Source organism: Scardinius erythrophthalmus (genome assembly GCF_964197995.2).
Source record: "Scardinius erythrophthalmus genome assembly, chromosome: 23".
NCBI lineage: Eukaryota > Metazoa > Chordata > Actinopteri > Cypriniformes > Leuciscidae > Scardinius > Scardinius erythrophthalmus.
This window is the reverse complement of record NC_138243.1, coordinates 16,597,728-16,615,955: the sequence shown is the minus strand read 5'-3', so window position 1 is coordinate 16,615,955 and position 18,228 is coordinate 16,597,728. Positions and strand designations below refer to the sequence as shown.

The window sequence follows — 18,228 nt, the reverse complement described above, 5'->3', positions numbered from 1 at the left end:
TCTCTCGAGAAAACTCCCAAACTCTTTTGTGTTCTTTGCGAGCGAACGTGAAGTTTCTCGAGTGAACGCAAACGTTTTTGAGAGAACGCAAAAGTCCCTTTAGTGGCTCAGTAAAAAACATTAAATAGTCTGTTTTTAGTTTTGCATATATATACCCTTCAGTTCAAAAGTTTGTCAGTTTTTTTTAAATAAATTTATATTCTTATTCAGAAAGTATGCATTAATTGATCAAAAATTATTTAAGTTATTTATAATGTTATTTATATTTATAATTATTAAGTTATATATAATGCTAAGTTATTTATAATGTTACCAAAGATTTCTATTTCAAATAAATGCTGTTCATCAAATTCCATTTATCAAAGAAATCTTAAAAACAATGATCATGTTTCCACAACAAGATTAAGCAGCACAACTGTTTTCAACATTGATAATGAAAAGAAATGTTTCTTGAGCATCAAATCAGCATATTAGAATGATTTCTGAAGGATCATGTGACACTGAAGACTGGAGTAATGATGCTGAAAATTCAGCTTTGTCATCACAGAAATACATTACATTTTAAAACATTTAAATAGAAAATAGTTACTTTGAATTGTAATATTATTTCACAACATTATTGTTTTTACTGTATTTTTAACCAAATAAATGCAGCATTTGTGAGTATAAGAAAATGTACAGACCTCAAAATAGTAGTGTATTTGATATATCAAAAGCCCAAATGTAAATTAGATGGATTCTATTTTGAAAACTTATCCCATTTGATAACATGCCGCAACAAGCAGTAACAGTGGAAATGTTTAATAAGATTGGGTAGTCATTACAAAACAGAATGTAACATCCAAACACAAATCTACTCAAAAACAAATCTACTCTGAGACATTCTCTGGAGTAAAACATGTGGCAACTAGCCCTGGTCTCTCCTACGATCTTTCTCAAGTGAGTAAGCTTTTCTAATACACTTTGAGAAAAAAATAGATTTGTTTTCCAAAACTGCCGAGAGTGCTTGCCGCAGGCACAATTTCAGGAGTGTTTTCTGGCTGTTTCTTTGATAAGAAAGCATCTGTCAAGAAAATAAATCCATGTGTATAGAGAACACGTGTTTGGTTACTCACCTGCCAACCAACAGGAACTCTCCAACTAGGCGGCGGCGTCTCATGGCCATGAGGATGCCACGCACGGTCATGCCCTCGCAGAAGCACGCCACCACACGGGCTTTGGGCAGGTGGCTTCTGAGCTTATCGAGAAGACGGTCAAAACTCTGTTCTCCAGCATTGCTGTAAATCTTGTCAGAGTGGGCGATACAGATGCCCTCCTTTGCTGCCATGTCTTTGAAGGCCTCCATTCCACTCTCACCATAGTTCCCTGAAGATTGAGAAATTGAATGATAATTTATATAATTCTGTATTAGATTATATTACAGTAGTGGCCAAAAATGATGTCCAGAGGGGATATCTGTTTTTTAATGACCTACGAGTTCAATTAAACCATCAAAATGTGAGGAAAATTGGATAATTTTAAAACATTTTATATATGAGGGAGAACAAAACTAAACTTGGCTAAGGTATGTAACGGAGTAAATTATTTGGCAACCTACAGCTGTCACGTGGAGTTGAGGTGGAAGATGAAGGAAGTGAGTGAACAGATAGCTTGCCACTTAAAGATACTTTATTTAACACAACAAAACAAGGAAGAGTTATCCAAACAAGAGAAAATCCAGGCCAGAGAAAAAGGAACAGAACAAACTGTGAGCTTAAATACAAGAGATAACAAGCAACTCAACAAGAACCAGGTGTACCAATCTGTAACCATGACAACTAATGAGGGATAGGAACACAGGAAACTACAGGAAGGAAAACAAGGAAGGTAAACTAATACAGTTTTTCTCGATTGCTTAAACACATTTCTTGAAACTATGCCTCGTATTCTCAAAACTATAAACACAAATCCATAACGTCTCACCCGGTTCCCCAAACACCCTATTTTCAGGTCAAAATGAAGCTCTACTCTCAAAACCATTCACTCTTGCTGAAAAACCAAACTTTGCCCTCAGACAGGACACACAAGCCCTCAAAATCACACACACTACAACATAGGCTAGTCTAAGACACTGGTGCAATAAATTCAAAACAACATTTCCAAAACTGGTAAGTTATGTTGCTTGTGTTTCCCCCCTTACAAACCTTTTCACACGATGAACACAAAAGACACAACCAGTGGATACATTGGCACATTTTTATTCACACACACACACACACACACACATTTTTTTTCCTGTTTTACTCTCTTTTTTTACTCTTTTTTTTTTACTCTCTCTAAATTTTTTTTATATTTACTTACAGTAAGATGTGTGTGACCAACATATGACAGTAAAAGAGCACACACACAACCATATTCTAATATGGAATTCGAATTGTATTGGAATGGTAAAGAGTGTTGGGACGTAACAGGAGGGCCTCCACTCAAGGATACAATATGATGGACACGTCTAAGAATGTTCCACATATGGTTGAAATACCATCATTTTCCTAGAAAGATAACATTCTGGGAGTCAAGACTATAAAGGAGAAAGGATGCCCTCCCTTCGCTGTCACACTCTGCAGCCACACTGTCTGACTGTATGACTACTGGCCTTTTCTTGCAAGAAAATAAACCTCATCAAAGACTATTGGAAATGTTTGTCTCTTTTTCAGTGATAGAATTTTGTTTGCCACCACACCTCCCTGAAGGTTCTCGAGGCGACGGTAAAGCGACTCAAATTTGGCCTTACTTGTAGCCCAGCCTTCCTCATAGTCATACCATTGACAAAGACATGGGCAACTAGAGTGGCTTGAATTTCATCTGAGACTGCTTGTCTTCTTGTCCTTGACCTTCCTCCTCCTCATTCTTATCCCTCTTCCTTCATTTCTTTCTGGATCCATTGTTCCAAAACGCAATAAACTAATTTGGGCCCTTTTATATATCTATTGAAGGATCTGATTGATGTGTGTTCAATTTTGACTCTTAGTGTTTCCACCTGGGTAATTGTGTGCTAACTGAGCTAAAGCTGTGCTGACTTGAGTGAACAATATTGAATGCAAGTGCTTTCTAAATGACAACATGGTCTAAGCAATGAGAAATGAAGGGATTTGTGTGTAGAGTTTTGCAGTGACAGTTCAACAAATCTGACTCGTGTGTCAAAACAGGGAATAGTGTTTATAGTTTAGTAAAATGGGTGTGCTTTTTGATAAATGGCGTTATGGTTTTGAAATTTTAGTTCAAAAGCCTGGTTATAGTGTTTAAGCAATCGAGAAAATCTGTAATTAACTGGAACAAACACAGTGACAGAATAAAACCATGGATAGAAATAAAACAGAAGACAATTAAGCTAAACATGACAATAATGTGACAAATTGACTACAACATAATCAGTTATTAATATTTTGTTGCATGTGTTAATAATTTATTTGTATATCATTGCATGTTTTATTAGCACAATCTACCCAAAATTCTTGCAAAATCTGTAACGAAATTTGAATAATATATGAATAAAGGGTGAATATGTCAATTTTACTTGGCCGGACATCACTTTTTGCCATTATATTATATTATAATGTATTGTATTATATTGCATTGTTTTATATTGCATTGTTTTATATTATATTATATTATATTATATTATATTATATTATATTATATTATATTATATTATATTATATTATATTATATTATATTATATTATATTATATTATATTATTTTATATTATATTATATTAATATATAAAATGCATTTATTTATGTTGTGCTTATATTATACAAGTGTCTGGAAAATATGTTATTTATTATATTATATATAATTTTATATTAGCATTTTGATTAAACAATGATTCAATAAAATATTTATATAAAATAAGTAATTGTGTTTTTAAAAATAAAATAGCTTGAAATTGTACAGCTATAATGTAACTCTGTGACAGCAATAGATGTCACAAACATGTTGATTGGGGCACAAAACAATCTCAACCTGTCAAACTCATGCTGAAATGACTTGGTTAAAATCTTCAGGGGGAAATGAGTCATAGGTGCTACTCGCAGTTAAGAACAGCACAAGGTTTGACTGACATTCTCACATTTTATTCTCATCATTAGTTCTTCTGGTGTTTAGAAATAATATCCTACTTCTTCCTTATTACCAGAAAATGATGAATGGGCCAGTGGAGGAAAGTGTGAGATTGTTTCTCAATAGAATATTGAACACTATTTTGAGAGCTCATGGAAATGTAGATTTCTCATGAAATTACCCTTTCAAGCAGTTTGTTCTATTGAGCAAAAAAGTAATATAATGTCAGATTTACTGCAAAGACTCCAAAATAATCATCTATATTCTATAAAAGTGTCCATGTTCTGTGCTTTGCTTCCTGTATATATTTAGTAAAAAACATAAATAGATTTCACTTTTTCATGCTTAGAAAACTAATGAAAAACAGGCCATGGTGCCCCTCTTTCACAAAGCGTCAGGGGTAAACTCCCCCAATTTACATAAAAATCAGGTCACCTACTTTTGTGTGAGGAATGTTCCTAGTCTTCACGCATTTTATGAGGTGCGAATTTGATACAATTGCAGAGATGGCTTGATAAAAAGCAAACGTACAACTTAATTTCATCCCCCCCAAAAATTACTTTCACAATTTCTTCCAAATCAATGCATAAAAAAATCTTAATTATACACAAGAGTATGAGCACTGGTAATGAAGATTAAATAAAAATCAGTACATCAGCAGTGAGCGTAGTGGTTAAAGGGATAGTTCACTTTGAAAATAAATTTTGGTATGTTTTAGCTTACCTCAAGGGCATCCAAGATGTAGGTGTCTTTGTTTCTGCAGTAGTTTCAATTTGGATATTTTTAGGTCAAACCGTTCTTGTCTGTCAGTCATATAATGCAGGTCGATGGACACTGTCTCAAAACACAAGCACAGAGTCCAAATTAAAACAATTCCCCATCGTCCAAATTAAACAATTCTCCATCGTAAGTACACATTGATGGCCTAAGACACGAAACGAGCGGTTTGTGTGAGAAAACGAACAGTATTTATATCGTTTTTACCTCTTGTAACACAGCACACGTCCAAATGATCTGACGGCGCGGGCGGGTATAGACATATACACTAGATGTCGCTTGGCTATGGTTTTGTTCCAATGAACTGCGTAGCCAAGGCGACATCTAGTGTATACATCTATACCCGCCCGCGCCGTCAGATCATTTGGACGTGTGCTGTTTTCAAGAGATAGCAACGATATAAATACTGTTCGTTTTCTCACACAAACCGCTCGTTTCGTGTCTTAGGCCATCAATGTGTACTTATGATGGGGAATTATTTAATTTGGACGATGGGGAATTGTTTTAATTTGGACTGCTTGTGCTTGTGTTTTGAGACAGTGTCCATCGACCTGCATTATGACTGACAGACAAGAACGGTTTGACCTAAAAATATCCAAATTGAAACTACTGCAGAAACAAAGACACCTACATCTTGGATGCCCTTGAGGTAAGCTAAAACATATCAAAAATTAATTTCAAAGTGAACTATCCCTTTAACAGTCTGGACTTGTAACCTAAAGGTTGCAGGTTCAAAGTCACTGAGATGCCCTATCACCACTGCATCCCAAAGGAAAGCATCTAACCCCAGTTCGCTATTAGCATTCCACGCTGTGTTTGTCAAGGGGAAAACTGTCCATTGTTGTTCATCCTAACATGAAAGTTTCGAGGAACTGTACCAACTGTACAGGAACTGTACTGTTATGCAGTACATTTTAGTGTTCCCATTAATAATGTCTCAATATATTAATAATGTACATTGCCATTCAAATGCTTGGGGTGCAGCAAGATTAAATATATATATATATATATATATATATATATATATATATATATATATATATATATATATATATATATATATATATATTATTTTTTTTATTAAATTGATTAAAAGTAACAGTAGAGCCAATTATAATGTTTTGTTTTATTGTTATTAAATGCTATTTCAAATCAATGCTGTTCTTTTAAAATTTCTGTTCATAAATGAATCATGGTTTCCACAAAAATATTAAGCAGCATGACTGTTTTTGACATAAATGTTTTGAATAATAAATGTTTTTTGAGGAGCAAATTAGCATATTAGAATGATTTCTGAAATTATTTAGAATGATGTGACACTGAAGACTGGAGTAATGATGCTGAAAATTCAGCTTTGCCATCACAGGAATAAATTACATTATTACAACTGCAAATAAGTTATTTCAAATAATAATAATAATATTAGATGTAATAATATTTCACAATATTACTGTTTACTGTACTTAATAAATGCAGAAATGGTGAGCATAAGAGAATAAAGAGAGAATCTTAGCAACCCCAAACTTTTGAAAGTATAGTGTCTTGTCTGTATGATAAAATGTGAAATTGCTATTATTTTAACACTTTACCTAGCTTTAAATATTGTTTTGTAATCTTTTAACTAACAAATGCCAATTAATGACAAATTCCTCCAGGAAATTAAACAACAACAACCTTTGTGGTTTGCCTCACTATAAAAAATTCTAAAATGTTTGCTACAATTACAGAAATCAGTATGATAATATCGAAATTTGGAAAAAATAAAAACAAAACCAAGAGAATGATCTCTCAATCCCTCACTGAGCAATGACAGGTTATTTAGCACCAGCCATTCTGTTCACTTTAAAGCCATTGTGTAAATGATCATATAAGTGTGTCACCCATGTATAACTTCATGACTTTCAAATGCATCTCATCCTTCTGATGACTTAGATTTGAGAAATGCATTTCCAAATGCGCACGATTCCATCTCTAATCTCTCTCCCCAGGGAAGGACTTCTTCAAATCTTTCACTCCATTCCTCTCTGCCAGTTCTGTGAATTCATTCTCTTGCTGCGCTCAAACTTCACTAGAACCTTCTGTCTCAGATAAACATGGATATAATTAAAAAAAATCTGAGTTACATAATATCTTCCAGGCACTTCATCGATAAAGAGCAGTAATCAAGTGGTCTCAAAATCCAACTGATTGGTCATAAGAAGCGATAACAAATGTGGCTAAAATGACCTCTGCACACAGATATTGTGACGACGTCAACTGTCTCTTTCCCTCCTACAGAGAGACAGACATTGCAGACAAGACTTTAAACAGTGTGTTCACTCAAACAGGAAAATTCATTAAACGCCCACAGACAGTGAAAACAGAGCTAAAGATGTAAATGATCATCATGGTCGCCTTTCAGTTAATGATTTCTGTTTGTTCTGTGATCTGTCATGAGGCCAAAAAAAGGCCAAAACAAAAGCACAGCAGCAACACAATACGTGAGCGTGGCTATTAACCATTCATTCTGTGTACGCTGTGTGCAAACATCAAAGACACTCTTGAACATGATGAAACAATAGATAGACAAATCTGCAGGAAGGGATGATTCTGCTTGGCACATCATTTTGCACATCAATACAGTAAATCTCACTATTATGTACAAAGCTTTCATTACTGCAAAACACGTTTGTCGCAACCATCACCCGCTTTCTCAAAACCTTAAACACAAAACCAAATCTTCAAACTACATTCAGAGAACATCTGACTCCTCTGGCAAAATCAAACAATTGCCTCAAAAGCATTTTATCTGATAATGCTTACTGATCATACACACAGCGATATTATATAATATTATAAACGCTACAGATCATTCATTATACACTACATCAAAAAACTTACAGTAGAAAGGTGAACAAATTGGATACTGTATGCACTGCAAGTATAGTATAGTACTGAATATTGTATAGTAGGCCTATTGAATGTCTGTATATTCAGCACTTGCATACTGTAAAAATATAGTGACCCGACTGCAAAAGCCAAAAAGGTTAAAGAGGTGGTTGATTATGATTTCACTTTTTTTAACTCTACTTAGTGTGTAATGTTGCTGTTCGAGCATAAACAACATCTGCAAAGTTACAACGCTCAAAGTTCAAAGCAAAGGGAGACATTTTCTTTTACAGATATTGCATTTTAAGGACTAAAACGAACGGCTGGCAACGGAAATGTCATCTTTTGCCAGGCAAAGGGAAAAACCCTCTGGAATGCCAGATCAACATCCTGCTCTTTTTCGTCCTCATCCTCTTCCTCCTTGTTCACCACCTCTCACACATACTCTTCCTCCTCTCCCTCTTATATCGTTTCCATCCATTGTTTGTATAAACATTCAGTGCAACATTTGAGTCAATTTAGGCACTCTTGTATTATGTACAGTCGGTTTGGTCACATCATTAGAAACAAGTGTGAACAATTTTGAGTCGTAAACGATGACAACTGTGTTGTAGTTGCACAGTGCGAAATGTGTTTTAGTGAGTGAGAATGTGTTTAGAGTTTTGCAAAAAAAATGCAAATGGTGTCTTTACCTGAACTTGTTTAATGTTTTACAGAAAGAGTGATTTATTCATCAAATTGGTTTAGGCTATTTAGAATGTGGCTCAGAATAACGGTAACATACTTTTTAAAAGGGTTATTTTCATCTAAAACAAGGCAAACCACCTATTTTCCATTGGTGCTCAGTGATTGACAAGCTGGTTAAAAACCAGTCAAATCAAATGTGACTACAAACATATGGTCTATTTTATTAATATAGCCAACAAATGAGCCCAGAAATTACAAATGTCAAAGTATGATATAATTAAAAAAAGGAGCTACAGAATATGCAAGCAAATAAATCAACATCATGGAGCTTTTCACAGCTCCCTGTTCTGTATGTGGGTGAAAACTGTGGTGGGCTCCACATTTAACTACCTGCTGGCAATTAACACCTGTCTGTGAGATCACCAATCTTTCAGCCAATCTGCTTGATATATACAGTTTCTAATATACAGTAAAACTCAAATAAAAAGGATTAAAAGCTGTAGTGCTGGGCAACGATTAACCGTGATTAATATATGTGTGCACTGTGCATAATTATTTTGTATATATAAATAAACACACAAGCATGTATATATTTAAGAAATATTTGCATGTATATATATTTATACATAATTTATATTATATTTAAATAACACATTTTTCTTAAATATATAGGCCTACTTGCATATACATGTATTTATATATACAAAATAATTATACACATATACACATATGTGACGCTGGACCACAAAACCAGTCACATGGCTAAATTTTTTGAAATTGAGATTTATATATCTGAAAGCTGAATAAATAAGCATTCCATTGATGTATGGTTTGTTAGGATAGGACAATATTTGGCTGAGATACAACTATTGAAAATATTGAATCTGAGAGTGCAAAAAAAATCGAAACATTGAGAAAATCGCCTTTAAAGTTGTCCATTCATGTTCGCGATTGTGCTGCATTCACTCACAAATTTTTTTTTATTATATTTACGGTAGGAAATTTACAAAATATCTCCATGGAACATGATCTTTACTTAATATCCTCATGATTTTTGGCATAAAAGAAAAATCGATGATTTTGACCCATATAATGTATTGTTGGCTATTTCCACAAATATACCCGTGTGACATGTGACTGGTTTTGTGATCCAGGGTCACATATATTATGTAAATACAAACTTTTATTTTGGATTGTTGCCAGCACTACTATATAGTTATATTAAAATAAATATATAAAATTACAAGAACACCCAAAAGAATTACTAAAACTTTAACTAAAAATATGAAAACAAAACTAAATAAAAATAAAAACGAATTCAAAATATTTATAAAAACTACAATAGTATGATACTCCAAGATACAAAGTTTGACTTTGTGCAGTTTAAACGGTGTTAAATTTTTTCTAACCAAGTATAATTGAATAAAAAAAGTACTTAAAAATGATGGATCCTGACTATATGTGGCACATTCCGCATCTGAGACATACACACTTTATAAGGACTGTGATGTGTCATTTCCCTCTATGAAAAATAAAGAGATTTAGCTGTTTAGGCCTAGATAAAGGTGAACCACAACAGATAGAGTGATACATTATCACCTAAAAAAAAATCCCTCTGGAAATCTCTCACTTTGAGAATGTGGAAGATTTAGCACTTTAAATAATAGTGTTACGTGCTGGTGGAGATCTGTGTTCCTACTGGAAGACTTTTGTGAAATACTAATATGAGGACGAAAACTAAAAGAGTTTCAGTGCAGATTCAGTTCTTCTAAGAGGCACTGGAAAATCTCACGATAACCGTGGAGAAAAATGCTTCCCTAAGGAGAGAGATCACGTACCTTCAGTGTGAATGGCAGATACGTAGGTCCAGTTGTATCGTTTGACGATGTCCACCATCGCTCTGGCTTGCTGGGCGTCGGAGGGCACCACCCTCATGAAGTACTTGTACAAAGACTTATCGCTGAGATCCATACTGGTAGCCGAATACGCAATCTGGGGAATGTTGAACAGCTGAAGGAGATTCTGAACCTGGATGGCCACGGAACTGGACCCAGGCCCGATCAGCCCCACAATGGGCTTCTTCCCTTTCATGGGGGTCCCTCCATCTTCAGTTAAACACTTGGTCATGCCCTCCTCCTCCTCGGCCGAGACCAGGGTGTCACGGATAAACTCGATGCTCTGCTCCAGAGCCACGGCCGAATGCCAGCAGGAGTCTCTGATCTCGCAGCCCAGCGTGATGTTGGGTAGGATGTGTGGGTCCGCATTGATGCGGTCCAGGGTGTGCATCATGGCCTCCACCCGCTGGATGCCGTACTGCTCGCGTACGGCGCCGCACTTGCGCTCGTGAACCTTGTCGGCCGGCGGCTGATGATGGACGGAGAAGAGCGCCCCGATGATGATGTCGCCGGGGATGTGGGCCAAGACGCGTCGCTCGCTGGCCTGGGCCTTCGCTAAATTATCCGGCCGCGTAGGACCCAATCTGTCTCCGATCAGCACAAACAACAGTAAGTGTAAAATCCCCATTTCCTCGGCCCTCTCAGATCAGAGTGTAGAATGCGAGTAGGTTCCTCAGGGCATCTGAAAGAGTCACAAGAAGCAGAAATATTCAGAGCAATATCCCTAGAGATCATCAACCTCCCACTGAATCACAGAGGTGCATATTTGCGAGAGTCGTGATAAGGATGAGCTGTCGCCAGGGCAACGTCTTATTCTAAAGAGTGAGGATTTTTCTGCCTTCCTCTAAATATCTCGAGATCAGGAGGAAAACAAAGTTGAAACGCACAGGAAGAAGTTCGTGAAATGTGCTCATTCCAGTCAGATCTCAGCAATGGGATGCATCATTAACACCTGTTAGAAACAATAAGCATGCAAATCTTACAAGATGTATCGATTCAGATTCATGTATTCATAACCTCAGAGATTTTCCAAAACACTGAGACCCAGAAGATAATGATCTTATGCAGATTTGCAGCCACTGAATATTTATACTGCCTCTTTACCCTTAACCTCTTTTTCATTACTCTAAATGAATTATTAATTTGATTAAAAAGGAGTTAAATACAGAATTCCCCAGAATGATGGTTATAAGCCAGCCATTATATCATAATATATATGTATATACAGATCACATGGAGAAATACTAGGGATTTATACTATACTCTTTGTTTGCAACAGACTGATATAACCCCACTGTATGAACACAGAACCCCATGTACACTTAATCAGGTTGATTCTTCATGTTCAAAACACAGAGTTGGTATTGGGACATAGATGCACTATTTATGTTCTTCCATTACTACTGTATGTTTTGCGCTCTAACTTCAAAGGAACTACGATGCATTTTTAAACAGCCAGGACTGGACAGGATATCTTAAGTTTTCCAAAACGACAGAAAACACATAATTGTTGGGCAGACTTACAAAGTGCATTCCGTTAAATTGAATTCGTGACAAACCACCAACAGTAACTCAATAGTACAGGGAAATCCATACTGTATAGACAGTTTGCTAATGGTTGAACGGTTTCTTTTCTTTTCTTTGTTGTAGCTGTTGTACATTATTTTGTTCGTGTAATAGTTCGTTTAAAAGAGACGTTAAACATTAGCAAGATATTACTTAATTAATAGATTGATTAATTAAGGTGCTCAGACTCAAAAGTTACACGATCCAATCAGCATTCGCTGTTGTATGAGCTGTCCGTGGTGCTGAAATACATGGTGCTGATAATCCAGTGAATCTGAATCTATGTGTGGCAATGAAAATCACACTGTGGCGGAATACCACTTCATACGTTGTCAATGCCATAACACATAATCAAGAACTTACATGAAGAACTCACTAAGGAAGCACATGACCGTTCAAATCATCAGAAACATGACCATGAATTTAAGCGTGAGGCATTAGACATATATTGAAAAGTGTTAAATACCAACGCTAATGATTATGAAAACACCAGTGATAATGTAACTTACCGTTCGGTCGTTGTTTTGCTCGTGTTCTTCTCACAATCGGAGTGTCTCTGGGTGTATGAGCGCGTGCGATGCGCGTTCACTTCAGCAACAACTCTCGCGCGCGTCACGTGACATATATTTTTCTAAATATTTACATCTTGTTCTAACAGTCCATGAAGATGAAAACATACAGAAGTTACATACTCACAGTCACCTCTGTCTGTATAAGTAAAGTCTATATATATATATATATATATATATATATATATATATATATATATATATATATATATATATATTTTTTTTTTTTTTTTTGTCAGGTGATCTTTTATTTTGTATACCCATAAACTTCTCTGTTTTACAAACTATAGAGGTATTTACTGTCCATTGCAGTATTCGCTGTTTTTTAATTAAAAGTCATATTAAAAAAGCTGTAAAGGTTTAAGAATCTGGTCATTCCTTGACCGTTTTTATTAGATTTTTTTCTCTTAAATATTTCTTGCAGTGACTATAAGGACTGATGCAGAACTTTGACCACTTCCCTCAGTCATACGGGCACAGCGCCATCATCTGGTAACTCAAAAAATGATATAATTTATCATGTCAGTGCTGTTTATAACCTTTTGGTTTTACAACCCCACAACACAATCCCAACAGTTAGTCACTTTTACCATCAACACCAGACCAGAAATAACTCACAACTTACAGGGTATCATTAATATTATTCAGTTGCACACTTTTACAATGTGCTTTCCTTTCTCAGTTGCTGGCCCTAAGTTGTGGAATGGCTTACTTATGTCTATTAGATCCTCTAGCTCTGTAAACATGTTTAAAACCTTTCTCAAGACGTATTTGTTTGATGAGGTCTTTGCCACTTTGTAAGGACCATTAGGTTTGGATTAGATGCATTTGTGATGTTTGTTTATTATTGTATATATAGTATATATTTGTATATATTTATTTCTCTAATATGAGGTTTTTTTTTATCCTTATAAAATTTGTACTGCACTTTGGTACACTCTAGCGCTTTAAAAATACATTTAGATGTGATTTGATTCACTTTTAAACTAAACAATCCATACTATAAAAAAAATAAAAAAAAGACTAACCAAGTAGCTCGTTTTAATGTTTTAATTTTTTACATATTCATTTGAAGACTTGGTTGGGAATTATTGATGTAGATCACATTCAAAACTAGTCATGCTATACAGGCCTACAGAGCAATACAACCGTTAATTGTAAAATATGTAATACTTTCAAAGAATTTTTTCCAGAGCAAATCCAAGTGACACTATGAAGTTGAGGTATCAGATATTTTCTTATTAATAAAATGAAATGTATTTAAAGGTTTTATTAAAAATATATAGATGTATTTTAGGTAAAATGGATTTTACTATTTTTCATATTTGATGTACTTCAATAGAAATGGTTTATATATATATATGAAGAGTTCAGATGCAAAAACCTCTAAGTGCCATCTGAAATTTTCTTCTAGAATGATAATTTTTATCAAGCTCGTTTATTTAAGTTCAGTAATTTCATTTAAATGGCAATTAATAGGTAATTTTCATTGCCATTTAAGTGAAATTACTGAACTTAAATATACGAGCTTCATAAAAATGATAATTCTAGAAGAAAATTTCAGATGGCACTTAGAGGCTTTTGCATCTGAACTCTTCATACATATATATATATATATATGTACTGTATATATATGGCTGCAAGGGATTTTTAAGAAAGGACATTCATTCAAAAAGACAGCAGCACAAGCAGCTTTTCCGTGTCTTATATCACTATTGGCCTCTAGATGGCAATAACATACTTTTTTATTTCACAGGAACACGTTTCAAAAACTTCAAAATCATATTTTTTCTTAGGTTGTGGCATTAGTTGGTTATTGACTGACTTTTATAATTATTATACTGTAGTTGTGTGATCTAAAACGTGAAATAACATCTAATACACACCAAACAAAGGGTGAATCCTCTGATCTGAGGTGTGTCCCAAGGCTATAAATTAATATCACCTGATTCTAATTGTGCTTGTCTATTAAATGCTCTTTGCAGCTGGTTACATTTTTATTGCAGTTGAGTCTAGCGCTGAGAGATCTGTTTTGTACACAAACTCCTGCTGTCAGTTCTGTTTTAGCAGTTATTGTAACGTTTGATCTTAAAACCTCCTGTAGAAGTTTGTTAGGAGTGATTTGCCTATGGCTAGTGCATTGAGTGTCAAAATGCCTACTGAAAATCTGTCTGATAAACGCATGTCCAAGTTCAAAAATAAGGGCAAGGAGCCAACGGTGAGCTGTGCATCCATTCTGGCTATTTTTTCCACTTTCAACAGTTCTCCTTAATCTCTTGATAGATTCACTCACCCTATCTCTGCTTGCAGAAAATGCGTGACCGCAGAATTGCAGAATGTGTTGAGCTTCGAAAAGCTCAAAGGGTTGAAAGTATTCTGAAGAGGAGAAATATTTCATTGGGAAATGAGGAACCCCTGTCACCAGAGTTTAACACTGACAACGAACAGGTGTTTACTACTTCTACCTTCAATTAAAACACACGTTTTTACAATGTTTTATCTCACTGTTTTCATCTGGTTAAGGTCATATCTGCAACGATTCAAGAGATTGTTGCAAGTGTGAACGCTGACAGCCCAGAGATGCAGAGACAAGGTTGTCAAGCAGCTAGGTACAGTAACCAAATCTTATCTTGACTAGCAGTCATCTCAAATCATGTTACAGAGCATTACCAACCTTCAAATTGATCCCTACAGGAAGCTGCTTTCTCGGGAGAGGAACCCTCCCCTTAAGGAGATCGTTGAAGCAGGACTTCTGACTCGCTTTGTGGAGTTTCTAGGGAGGAACGATGACCCTATGCTGCAGTTTGAGGCTGCCTGGTCCCTTACTAATGTTGCATCTGGCACTTCTTGGCACACACAGCAAGTGGTAGAGCATGGAGCGGTACCAGCCTTCATTGCCCTGCTGGCTTCACCAATGCTGAACATCAGTGAACAGGCTGTCTGGGCTTTAGGCAACATTGCAGGTGAGGATACTTTGAACTTCAGGGGGCCTCTAAATCCTAAAAGAATATGGAGGTTGAACACTTGCACTGTAATGTTTGGTGAAACTTGGGTATTTTGTAGAAAACTGCTAGTTGTATTACTCTGAAGTTTTGGAACCATTTGCCCCAGTGTTCATTCTTCCATTTTAGGTGATGGTCCATCCTATCGAGACTCCTTGATCGACTGTGGCGTCATCCCTGCGTTGTTGGCACGACTCACACCAGATGCTCCTGTGAGTTTCTTCTGGACTCCCCACATCTCTGAAATGGCACATGTAAACAAACATGCAGAATGTAAACTACATAAAATGTTTTGCAGGTGGGATACCTTCGCAACCTTACATGGACCCTGTCGAACCTTTGTAGGAACAAGAATCCCTTCCCTCGTTTCAGTGCTGTCCAACAAATGCTCCCCTCCATAATCCAACTGCTCCACCACGGTGACAAATCCGTCCTATCTGATGCATGCTGGGCCATTTCGTACCTCACCGATGGACCCAATGAACGAATTGATGTGGTCATCAAGACAGGAATTCTTCCACGGTTGGTTGAGCTGTTGGGCTTTGAGGAACTCTCTGTGGTGGTAAGTACTCCAGTGTTTTTACCTTTTTGGTCTTGATGTTGGGCCACTTAAGAGGAGTTTCACCAATATTCTCTAGACACCAGCCCTACGGTCAATTGGGAACATTGTCAGCGGTTCAGACCTGCAGACGCAAGCGGCCATTGATGCAGGCGTGTTGAGTGCCTTGCCCCAGCTGATGCGACACCCTAAGTCCAGTGTTCAGAAGGAGGCAGCTTGGGCAGTGTCCAACATTGCAGCTGGACCCTGCCAACAGATTCAACAGCTCATCACGTGTGGATTGTTGGCTCCTCTGGTGGATCTCCTAAGGAATGTATGTCATAACTGATAACTGTCTTGCTTTTATGTTGAGTTTTCTGCCCCTGCAGAGTTGCCTATAAAACGTTCTGGCTTCAACGTGATTGCATGCTCCTAATGCTGGGCATAAAATGAGGCCAATTATACAAGTAGTCCCTCCTGAGACCCTTTGAAATGTGGTTTCATTTCCAGTTGGGAAAACTATACTGTAACATGCATTGTCAAATCTTTGAGGTAATTATATGGAAAGAGCAGACTTGTACAAGCAAATGGTTACAATGAATGTCTTGTGCAAGAACTTCTGTTTTCAATGTTTGTGGTTATATCATGATTTGACTTTGATAACAACCTTTTTGGGCTGCAGTGGTGGTCTGATTTTTGCATTAGTTTGCCAATATTTTGGGGTAAATTCTAAGTGGGATTCATAAATGGCTGTCTAATTTGGTGATAAAATGTCTTGCGTATTAAAATACAATGTACTTTTTCAGTGTTGGTTTGGCCAGTATTTGACACTTTGGGATACTCAAACTCTTTGTATTGCAGGGTGACTTCAAAACCCAGCGAGAGGCAGTATGGGCAGTGACTAACTACACAAGTGGTGGGACCGTAGACCAAGTTGTTCATCTGGTCAAGTGTGGTGCTTTAGAGGCCATCTTGAACTTGCTTCAAGTAAAAGACACCAAGACGGTCCTGGTCATCCTAGATGCTATAAATAACATTTTCTTGGTGAGTTCACTGTGTGGCTTCATAAAGAAATCTGCAAAACCCTCCAACTCCCAGTGCTTGGCATTGAGATGCTAAAATATCAACTGTGTACCTTCTGCAGGCTGCTGAGAAACTTGGTGAGGTGGATAAGCTTTGTTTGCTGGTGGAGGAGGTGGGAGGGCTGGATCGAATTGAGTTTCTTCAAAACCATGAGAACAATACTGTTTATAGAGCGGCTCAAGCTCTTATTGAGAAGTATTTCAGTGAGGTGGGTGTCGCTGAAAGTCATTTTTGTTAGCAAGTTTGTCAAATGTTTTCGTAATCCTTTTGTTTGCAAATGCACTTTGATCTGGGAAAACTAAAGACATTTTTCCATAAACCATTCACTATTTCTTTTTACCCTCTCTGACGTCTTCCCACGACGCTCTCCTTGACTCCCTCAGGATGGTGAAGATCAGTGCCTGACAACGGAAGCCACAGACACAAACTTTGTCTTTGGAGCATCTGAGGTCCAAAAAAGATTTGACTTTTGATATATCTTTTTAAAGCTTCAATTGAATAAAGGATTATTTTTGCAGCATGTTCTGGCCTATTTTTCTTGATTTGGGAGGCGGCAAGGCAGTTGGTGTTGTACAGTAGAAGTTTTCATGAAAGATCGTGCTTGCAAGGTAGCACAGTTTTAGATTTGTTTTTTTTGTAAATGCCACCAGAGCCACTTAACGTGCTAAGACATGACAAATGGCTTACAGTAAGTCTTATTTGGTGTTGGCAGTGGCTGTTAACTAGGGGTGGAATGGTACACGGAAGTCACGGTTCGGTTCAAGTTCGGTACAATGGAGGGAAAAGCAAAACAAATGTAGAGGGCAATTTTTTTTTTTTTTTGTGCATGTCTCAGGCTGTACCACCAAAGGAAAATGTCTAAAGTTTTTTTTTTTTAAATGGGTTTTATTAAAGACATAGAACCAGTTTATTTGTAGTGCATTGACAATAGATTTATATAATTAGCTTAATTAAAGACAAAGACCTTGATATGTTTGGTAATTGTACCTGAATGAATTTAAAATTAATTTGCAATATTTCAGATCAAAATATTTGTTTTCCTTAAGTTTAACACTAACTGTATTCTCATCTGAATTATAAATTTATTTCTGTATAAAGTAATACTACCATTAAAAAAAATTTGATTTTCTTTTTTAATCAATGT

General features: G+C 36.3%; 2 protein-coding genes across 3 annotated transcripts in view; one reads left to right on the top strand and one right to left on the bottom strand.

Annotated features, from left to right (window-relative positions):
• The window catches only part of grm5a (glutamate receptor, metabotropic 5a), a gene marked incomplete at both ends in the record, with an annotated part of 32,866 nt that extends 21,912 nt beyond the window's left edge, over nt 1-10,954 (bottom strand). The window contains 2 exons of the mRNA XM_081354277.1: nt 1,116-1,365; nt 10,270-10,954. Of these exons, the coding sequence (XP_081210403.1) occupies nt 1,116-1,365; nt 10,270-10,954 (935 nt within the window). The remainder of the gene's footprint in view (nt 1-1,115; nt 1,366-10,269) is intronic.
• A 3,470-nt stretch (nt 10,955-14,424) lies between these two features.
• kpna7 (karyopherin alpha 7 (importin alpha 8)) lies at nt 14,425-17,651 on the top strand. 2 transcript variants are annotated; one of them, XM_081353709.1, is made up of 10 exons: nt 14,425-14,679; nt 14,772-14,909; nt 14,985-15,070; nt 15,156-15,424; nt 15,593-15,675; nt 15,762-16,025; nt 16,102-16,335; nt 16,863-17,045; nt 17,146-17,292; nt 17,468-17,651. In XM_081353709.1, exons 1-10 carry the CDS (start codon nt 14,590-14,592, stop codon nt 17,555-17,557), a joined length of 1,584 nt encoding a protein of 527 aa, XP_081209835.1. In that variant the 5' UTR covers nt 14,425-14,589; the 3' UTR covers nt 17,558-17,651. The 2 variants fall into 2 exon arrangements, with proteins under 2 accessions (XP_081209835.1, XP_081209834.1); XM_081353708.1 differs by having other exon boundaries at nt 14,459-14,679; nt 15,593-15,761; nt 15,836-16,025; nt 17,468-17,606.
• Nucleotides 17,652-18,228: the final 577 nt, after the last annotated feature.

Excerpts from the sequence above, each read along its gene's own strand:
- kpna7 (XM_081353708.1), top strand. The coding sequence starts at position 14,590 with ATGGCTAGTGCATTGAGTGTCAAAATGCCTACTGAAAATCTGTCTGAT. Across the intron at positions 16,026-16,101 it reads TTGAGGAACTCTCTGTGGTG|ACACCAGCCCTACGGTCAAT; the intron begins GTAAGTACTCCA and ends AATATTCTCTAG. Across the intron at positions 17,046-17,145 it reads CTATAAATAACATTTTCTTG|GCTGCTGAGAAACTTGGTGA; the intron begins GTGAGTTCACTG and ends TACCTTCTGCAG.